Raw genomic sequence first — 9,577 nt, 5'->3', positions numbered from 1 at the left:
CGATAATTGCTGAAACAAATAACCTCCCTTGTGGGCAAAGATGTACTTGTCCAGTGCCCATCAGCTACAGAACACTGCAGAGTTGAGAATGATGCTGCCCTTTACAGAACAAGATTTTAAACCCCTGCAAAATCAAAATGTAAAAAGACAGGGATGAGGGAAGAGCTTGCAACCAGAGATCCGGCTATGAGACCATTTCTTCCCAACAGGTCGGGCAGGGACGAACCAAGCAGACAGCCAAGAAAACAGAGCAGGACAACGTGGAATTTAAATGCAAAGACGTGTTTTTCATTCATTGGTGAGGTGTCACGCAAGCTTGGCTGAGTGGCGTTTAGGAAACCCCATTTTTACTGACGGGGAAATGTCTGCCTGCGATGGCAACGATCTCTCGGGTAAACGTTATTTTGGAAGTGACTTTAAAAAAAAAAAGGTCATGCGTTTAAGAGGGCTGAACCTCTGCAAGCCACTGCACGACTTTGGGAGAGTTGAGACCGAAGTGCTTGTGGAATCAGGCCCAGAAGTCAAAGCCCTTTCAGAAGGGAGGAAGAAAAAAATATATATCCAAAAATGTTTTTTTTAAGAGTTTTTACCAGAGTGAGATGAGCTTCTCATGCAGACCCCTTCCAGGGTGATGGCGGTTACTGAAAGCACGGGCTTGTCCTCAGAGACAACTTGCTGGGGTGCATTTCAGTCCATCGGGGCTGCCCTGGAACACAGTGATGACCTTTTTATTTGTTTTTAAAAAAAAACAGCCTTCTGCCTTGGGCTTGAGAGTTCACTGCAGCTTTGAGAATCCAGAAAGACTTCCTCTAGGTTGGTCTAAGGTAGACTGAGAGCCCGAGTTTCCAGATAGCCCTTAACAAACCTCCAGGAAAGTCACCGCTAATGAAACTGATCGCTACTGTACTGGGGGGGGCACACGGCCCCATTCTCTAGGCAGAGACCAGCTGGCCCGGGGCTTAGTTAGCACTGCTTCGTTCCGCTCAAGCATCAGACCGTGATCTCATAGTTCCACTTTCACTCCCCTGATGAAGGGCAGACCCGTCGGTACCCGTTTTTTATAGGCCAGATACTCTTCCCCGAAGAAATGGATCAGCGTCATCTCCTCCTCTTCTATCCGTTCTCGGAAGAAGCGCCAGGATGCCAGAGTGTAGCCCACCATGCAGATGGGGTTACACAGCAAGATCTGGGGCAACAAAAAAGATATTAAAATGATTAAAGGAGAGAAGAAGCCGCTCCACGGCTACCTGGAAGTCTAGGCTATACACCAGGGGTCCCCAAACTACGGCCCGGGGGCCAAATGTGGCCCCCTGAAGGCATTTATCCGGCCCACCAGGCATGGCAGCGATGGCTCCATTCATGTGCAGTGGGGGCTCGAGGGAGAGGAGGAACCGGCCCCAACAGCTGTTGATTGCAATTACATGATGGCACCCCCAAATCTCCATGCATTTTCTGACCCAGAGTTGGAAACCTTACATGTAGCTTAGCATGCATCGCCCGCCCTCTCACCTACTCCATGAGTTGCTCTCAGGCGTTTTGTTCCTTTCCCTCCCATTGGCATCAGCCAGGCTGGTGAATCACTTTCGCTGGCTGCTAGGGAGGAAAGAACCCAGGAAGATACCTAATCCTGGGTTAGATGGAATGCTTCATTGGGAAAGTTCTGCTTTTTTTTTACAGGGGAAGGTATTCCACAGCCTCCCCAACAATATTTGGAGCCCACCCTGTACTTGACATACTTTGGTCACTGTTCTAAAAATAGACCATGACAGAAAGGCTGAAAGGTGAAATCAAACATTTTACAATCATTTGTGCATTGGAATTTGTTCATAGTTTTTTTTAGTCCGGCCCTCCAACAGCCTGAGGGACAGTGAACTGGCCCCCTGTTTAAAAAGTTTGGGGACCCCTGCTAAACACCCAGAAAGGCTCTACTGCTACCAAGTGTTGACAAATATAATCCCCAATGATCAGGAATTGCATCCAGCAACCTCAGATAAATTTAAAATGCTTTAAATGCAAGGAGCTCACACTGAAGCTATACTCTGTTCCATAAGAAGAGGATAATAGAGTTGTATATTCCTCCACTACAGAAACTTATTTGTTGGAGAATGCTCCGCCTGGGTCCTAGCGCCTACCTAGCCTTGCTCCCTCCATCTGTTTGAAAGTAAAAATACATTTTGGCACAAATGATCTTGTATCAAAGTATCATGTTCAATGATGCAAAAAAAATAATGGCTCTGACCAAGGCAGCGCGTACAAACGAATGACAATTCTCATATTCTTTCGGGATTAGATTCTAATGTGGAAGCATACGGTTTTCTCAACTGCTGCACCTCAACTGACTAAACTATCATCTTTCTGTGGAACAGAGTGTAGCTAAATTAGCTTCCATCTTCCTGACACGTTGGCTTTCCACTGCGCCTTGGAATGCTGCCCCTTGTCCATCAAGGAAGTCCCACCACACAAGATGCTTGCCCATCTGCGAGAAGGCCAGGCTGGACCTCTTCTTCCTCATGGGCCAGCTTTTCACGTGAAAAGAGTTTTCATTGGGTGGGACTGTTCACACATGCAGTTCCCTGCTTGGGTTTGGAAAAAGCAAGGTCTAGGACGAATTTCGCTTGACACAGCTGAGGATTAACTGCTGGCATGCGTATATTTTTAGCTAGCAGATTATGTGAGTACTGTTAAACCGCATTAACATTTTAAACACCAACCTCTTCAATACTGTATTAGCGTACACATCATAGTATGCAAACTGTGGGCAAATGGCAATAAATTGAAGCAATAAATATCCATTGTATATGGCTACAGAATATGCACAGTGGTTAACATGCTAAATCAATTGCCTTCAATCAAAAAAATTTCACAGTGTACATTCTGAAAGAGTACAACTTTGTCTTCAAAAAGCATTCCAAAAGAGAAAACATTTTACAGAATGTTAATTTTTTTTTCAGAACTCCCCCGAATTTCCATTTTTTTCCATCAGAAAAGTTGAAAAGGCCCTCTGTAAAAAGAAAAAGCTTGGTTTTTCCTGTATGTTTTCAACTCCCCCCCCCTTAGTTTTTCACAACTCTGAGTGCATTACTGACTCAATAAGTTAAGAAACAAAAAAAATAAAATATTAAAGATGATTTCTTCCTTCTAATAGCCAACATCTTACAGGTATTAAATTCTACGCCGTCACACACTTCCTTAGATATGTCCCAGGGACTGGGAGGAGTCCAAGGTTTGAAAAATACTGTTCGTGTTACCTGAGTCCCGATACTCCAGTAAAACCATCCGACGTAAGAAGGGTGACGGAACCACCCGTACACTCCTCTGGTCACCAGAGTGTGACTCTCTGATTTTTCATTCTGCACGATGTGGTTGAAATTGGAGCCGGCTGTAAGCATCGCAGACTTCCTCAGGCAGTCCCCAAACACCACCATGAGAAGCCCTGCTGAGCTCAGCCAAGTGATCTGTTTCATTTCTGCAAACAAATAAAAGCAGTTTACAAAGCAGCACCATTTCTGGGTAAGATGAAGGGGACCAACTTAGGAAGAAAGGAGGGGGATCTCTGTTACTCTGTCGGATGTTGTCATTTCTGTTCCTTCAAAATGCTAATAAATTATTTCATGTGGATTGATGGCTTACATCAACACCATTAAACAAAGACAGCAAACATTTTGGAAGACGAGCGAGTTTTGGTTTCCTCAAACACACTAAGAGCCCCAGCCAAAGGGCGGGGGAAGAAGAAGAGGAGTTGGATTTATATCCAACCTTTCTCTCCTGTGAGGAGACTCAAGGTAGCCTACAAACTCCTTTCCCTTCCTCTCCCCACAACAGACACCTTGTGAGGTAGGTGGGGCTGAGAGAGTTTCAAGAGAACTGGGACCAGCCCAGGGTCACCCAGCAGGAATGTAGGAGAGCGGAAACACATCTGGTTCACCAAATAAGCCTCTGCCACTCAGGTGGAGGAATGGGGAATCAAACCTGGTTCTCCAATTAGAATCCCCCTGCTCTTAACCACTACACTACACTGGCTTGTGAGAGCAGCATGCCCTCATTCTGACATGCTTGCCCTCCCTGGGGCACTTACCCTAGTGGGGAGGCAAAACTGGCGGCATGCAGCCACTGCCAGCCTCCCCTGCTGCTGGGCACTGCACAGGATGCTAAGCCAGTGTCCCAGTGCCCCTGCCGCCGCAAGAGTTCTACTTCTGCAAGCTCCTTGCTTCCTTGCTAAGAGCAACAGAAAGGTGGGGGGTGGGTTTTCCTGTTGAATGAGTACTAACCTGGAAAAATGAATTTCTCCACAGTGAACTCAACCCACGAGGAGAGCGCAGCCACATTATATTCAAAACTGTGGTTGAGCAAGAAAGAGTCCAACGACAAACTTCTGGGGTTGTTTATGGCTGTCACTAAGTATTCAGAATAATGAAAGACAGACAGAGAGCACATGTACCTGAGAAAAGAAGAAGAAGAAGAGTTTGGATTTATATGCCACCTTTTTCTCCTGTAAGGAGCCTTAAAACCTCCTTTCCCTTCTGAAGATGCCAGCCACAGATGCAGGCGAAACGTCAGGAGGGAACGCTGCCAGAACACAGCCATACAGCCCAGAAACCACACAGCACCCCAGCGATTCTGGCCGTGAAAGCCTTTGACAATACACTTTCAAAACATGTTAAAAAAACAACAAACAAAGAGGCTTTTGTCCCATTCTTGGGAAGGCTGTTGAACTAAACAGGCCCCCACCAAGAAAGAAACCATATGACATGTTACCATCTTCAGACACCAACTGGAAGAAAGGTGTTGACGCACAGAGAGAGGGACCTTCTAGTAAGTGGGTGCCAGGTTACGAAGGACTTTAGTTTTTGTTTTTTTTAACTGCACCCAGAAACAAATGGCAGCGTAAAAGATCTGAACATTGGCATGCTGTGAGTCAAACTGCAGAAATGCTCAGTTCTGAAGGCAATTTAAAACTCATTTGCTCAGTGGAACCAAAGCCTTGCTGTTTAAAGATGCATATAATCACCAAAAAAAACCCCCACATATTAACCAAATGCTCTGAACTATGACCTTACCCAGACTCCTCCACACGCAAGGCACGGGGAACAGGCTAACCGGTCCCAGAGTGCTGCTATCTCCTACACTTCAATGGGGAACAAGACTATCAAAGTGTCAGCTTTAAAGAAGTCATTAAAAACCAGCAACAAGAAAACGATGCGGTCCATACTTATTACTGTTTGACTTCGAAGCACAGCCAACTTCATTCTATAAGACAGAAGACTAAAGGTCTTCAGAGGCTTATTAGTAGTGGCACCACGGGCCACATGAGAAACCGAAAGGGTCAGAGACCCCAAGACTAAGGTTTAACACTCTCTATTCACACTATGAGCCAGAAACTCTGAAATCCCAGGTAACAAGAGAATGGAGAAATAGGAGAGCCAACCCAAAGGGAAAACCTCCCGATCACTGAGCATGTTTGGATTAAAAAAAAGATGCACATAAGAAAGCGCCAGTCTCTTACCAGCCAAAATGCCTCCATGAAGACTGTCCGAAGCTGAGCAACAAGCCACACCCACAGGCGAAGCCCAAGAAGCAGGCACGGATGGCAATCTGAAAGGCCAAGGAATATAGTCAGAGTGGGTATACCACTGCTTCCTAGGAGTACAGTAAAGGAAATGTTCATCCCCTTAAGTCACCAGTCATGTTTTAAGGGTGCAAACATAATATTGGCTTTTCAAAACCCTGAACACTGCTTCAAGAACTTTTGGCGTCCAAAAGGAATTCCTAATAAATTGCTAGATAAGACTACAAACATCAGAAGAACTTTGTTTTCCAACATACCCTGAAAAGTTTTTCTCTCCTGTTTCTTCTTAATCTATTTTTATCTATGTTATTTATGGTCCACGTTTGTCACTGGGACTCAAGGTGGATTACACAGAGTCAATATACAAGCAACGGGAAGTACATGGAGTCAATTACAAACAATGGGATGGAACATTCAATAAAAAGGGAGCAGGATCTAAGTTATAGGACAAACCAAAAAGTGCATTTCCCTGCACCCAAAACGTCTAACCTAGCACCAAAAATCAATGTGGAGAGGGGAGAGAAACTCCTGCGATGTCCCAATGTCTATTTTCTCTCCCATTTCAAGCTGAACATGCAGCCAGAAAAAGAATTCTGTTGCACTCAAAAGCTCTTTCTTTAGCTCCCTAAGGTTTAACAAGCAACCTGATGAAGAACTCTGTGGCGCTGAAAAGTTTGCAAAGTCAGTTTTAGGGCATTTAAGTCGCTCCTCAAAGGGTGGGGACACGACCGGACTACCTGACTTTGCAAGGCTACCTAATAAGTTTTGTTTCACGCAAGGTGGGGACGACAGAGACCACGCCCCCTCCCGCGCGGGCCCCGCCCCTCACCTGGTACATCCCGCCTGGCGCTCGTCCCCAGCCCAACAAGAGGGCGGCGTTGATTCCCGCCACATGAAGCGCCAGAGCCACCCGGCCCTGAATGCCCGGCCCGGACACCAGCGCCGGCGGAGGGGCCGAGAGCAGCAGCGGGACGGCAGCCACGGAGCCGCCTAACACGAAGGCCGTAAGGCTGGTGCGCGCCTCGGAGCCGCCACCGCCGGCCATGACGGCCCCTGACAGGGGGCCCGGTTTAGTTCTCGCGAGAACCGTGGGTGGGTCCTCTCGTCTTACCCAAGCTGATACCATGGAGAAGACCGTGCCAGAGCGACGCGCTCCCTCTCGACTTCCGGACAGCCTGGTTCTGAGGGATATCTCTTGTTTTAACCCTCCAAAGGCTACTCCTTCCTCTTTTTAAGGGGATATGTGTTGGATACACCCATAGGCTCAGCCACAGCGCTGGCAACGTAACAGAGGGTCCTCGTGTGCCCTTACTTTCTCCCATAGCAGCGTGTCGGGAAGAGGGAGAAAGAGCAGTCCTCCACAGGATCTCCACAGACATTAGTAGGGTTGCCAGTATCCAAGTGGGGGCTGGAAATGAATGAATCCATTCATTCATTCCAGCATCCACTTGGATACTGGCAACAGTCCAGAATTTTTAAAACCCAAGAAAATAAAACAGTCACACGCCAAATATTCAGCATTTCATGGTAGCTCAATAGCTGAAATGGGGGCCGGAGATCTGGAATTTCCACTGAGTTTATTCACTTAAAATATTTAGTCCATATTTTTTTCTCTGGAGAAAATGGCTTCCTCCTCCAGGGGTTGGCCAACTACTGCGAAGAGAATAGCTTTGACATCAACTCTTGACAAATCCAAGATACTGGTTTTGTCCAAATCCTGGAAACATTGAAATGGAGAATCTACAGGAACAACACAGAACAAGTGAAACAATTCTGATACCTTGGAGTTTGTTTCCAGCATAACCTGAAATGGTCAACTCAGTTGAAACAAACTCAGCGCCAATAAAGATTGTTGTTGTGGAATCCTTCCGTTATCAGCCAATTTCTGGTATTCCTGATGCAGATGGACTTTCTGGATAACTCAGTTACTCCAAAGCAAATTTTAAATGACAAAATAAAAATCCCATTTAAAGCCTTTTATAAAAAGCAGCAAAAATGATAGTACACAATCTGCAACTTTTTGATTTTGCTGGTGCTTTCCAATTTACAGATCTCACCAATTATTTGGTTATAATCCTGAACACTAGAGGGGGTCTGTGGATCTTTTCTAGGGAAAGCTTGCAACTTTACACATCAAATTAAGGTGATCTAACAAAAATGGGAGTTGACAACATTTCTGCCTCGCAGGGCTCCTATGACAGTTATCGCAGAGTGGGAAAAATTCAGTACGCCATGCTTTTCCCAGTGTGAAGATGGGGAAGGCTTTGCCAGCTAAGTTTCTGACAGAAGTTCTCACAAGGAAACAAACAATCTTTTAAAAAAAGATAATATTACTGACACTGTGTCCTATTGTCTGTGATCGCTTGGGCAGAAACAATCCTTTGCAAGCAGCTTCAGAGCAAAATGCAGGCAGGTCACAATTCTAACTAAACAACAAAAAAAGGAGCGCGTTAAAGATTTACAGACTTACTACAGTAAATGCTAATGTGGGCTGAGCCCGCTTCAGTCAGATGCATGAAGTGAGACCTCAGTCAGCAGATACATTTACACACAAGGGAGGATTGTGAAAAGGGGAGATAAAAAGCCACAAAATACAAGTGGCATATTGAGTTATAGTGGTGAGTGTATCAGACTACTAGGGTTTGGGAGATCTGGGTTTGAATCCCCGCACTGCCATGACGTTCAGTGGGTAGCCTTATAGGCTTGAGAGATAGCTGTCAAAGGCCAGACCCCGAAGAATTTGAAAGTCTTAGCAAACCCCCCAAAACCCCTAGTAGTGTAAAAATGTTGGTAAGGGTGTTCAATTGGATTTCTACAGGCATCTTTTTGTGGATTACTTCTCCAAACATATTTGTTTATTTACATTTACAACCCGCCCTTCCCCGCAGGGCTCAGGGCGGTGAACAACAAGGAAGATAGAAACAGTAAAATCAACCATAAAATGCAATAAATAAGTAAACAATAACAATAGCAGATGGTGACAGACCCCTCCCCCTTACTCACAAGACGCCAAGGTGGTAGTATGGGGTTCAGTATGATCAACCCAGCTGGCCAGATGGAAACGCCTGGCAGAATAGTTCTATTCTATGGAAGTTCTATGAAAACGTTGCAAATTTCACAGGACCCGTCTAGGGAGTCTATTCCAGCAGGTAGAGGCTAGGGCATTTGGCCATGCTGGCAGGGGCTGATGGGAATTGTAGTCAATAACATCTGGAGTGCCAAAGGTTTGCCACCACGGGGCTAGGGCCATAAAAGCCCTCGCCGCCATGGAGCCCAGCCGGTTGTCTTCCGGGCCAGGAACCTCTAACAGGTTCTCCTCCGAAGAACAGAGGGACCTGACAGGGCAGTACGGGGAGATGCAGTCCCTCAGATACGCATAGTGTCAAGGTCAGCTACTGTGTGCAAATAACTTTGAACATTGAAATTAAAATCCAGCTGGCTGAAAACGAAACACAACCAGGGCTTTCTGAATTTTTACTGATGCTTTTCCCAACCCAACTGAGAGATGGTTGTCTCTTTGCTCCATTCTGTCCATGAAGTGAGACAGTAGCTTACTTCACCGCCAACTTTTGTAAAGGAGAGCTGAAAAGCTTCCTTTTCTCCAGGACACATTTCTGAAGAAAGCGTGCCCTTTGTCTACCAAGAAGCAACAGAGCCTGAAATTCACTTAACTTTCCTGGGGAGGCAGAATAAAAGGATTGGCAAGCCGGCTGTGGTATGCTTTTAATACGAAGCGTGACTTCTTTTCACAGATTCCGTGCTCTTCTTTGAGGATTTTCTTTTTCCTTGGCTTCTCTCTTTCTCTCTCTCCTGGACGATCGCTGATGCTTTTATTTTTACTGGTTCTTTGAACAAGAGAGAGTGGTCATTTGTCATTTTGAGAAAAATCTGATCTTTTAAAACACTTCAAAAACTTCGGCAGGGAAAGCCACACACTTGTTTCTCAAGTTTGTTTTGGTTTCGAGATGGTCACATGGAAATATTAAAGATGGTGAATTCCTTCTCGTGACG

General features: G+C 45.7%; 1 protein-coding gene across 1 annotated transcript; it reads right to left on the bottom strand.

Moving 5' to 3' along the window:
- Positions 1-266: 266 nt before the first annotated feature.
- Positions 267-6,632, bottom strand: ICMT (isoprenylcysteine carboxyl methyltransferase). Its single transcript, XM_048519460.1, has 5 exons — positions 6,396-6,632; positions 5,504-5,592; positions 4,269-4,438; positions 3,249-3,466; positions 267-1,186 (listed from the first exon to the last, which is right to left on the bottom strand). Exons 1-5 carry the CDS (start codon positions 6,609-6,611, stop codon positions 1,004-1,006), a joined length of 876 nt encoding a protein of 291 aa, XP_048375417.1. The 5' UTR covers positions 6,612-6,632; the 3' UTR covers positions 267-1,003.
- Between the last annotated feature and the right edge of the window lie 2,945 nt (positions 6,633-9,577).

Source organism: Sphaerodactylus townsendi, linkage group LG16 (genome assembly GCF_021028975.2).
Source record: "Sphaerodactylus townsendi isolate TG3544 linkage group LG16, MPM_Stown_v2.3, whole genome shotgun sequence".
NCBI lineage: Eukaryota > Metazoa > Chordata > Lepidosauria > Squamata > Sphaerodactylidae > Sphaerodactylus > Sphaerodactylus townsendi.
The sequence above is the reverse complement of the archived record's forward strand: the minus strand, read 5'-3'. Positions and strand labels throughout refer to the sequence as shown.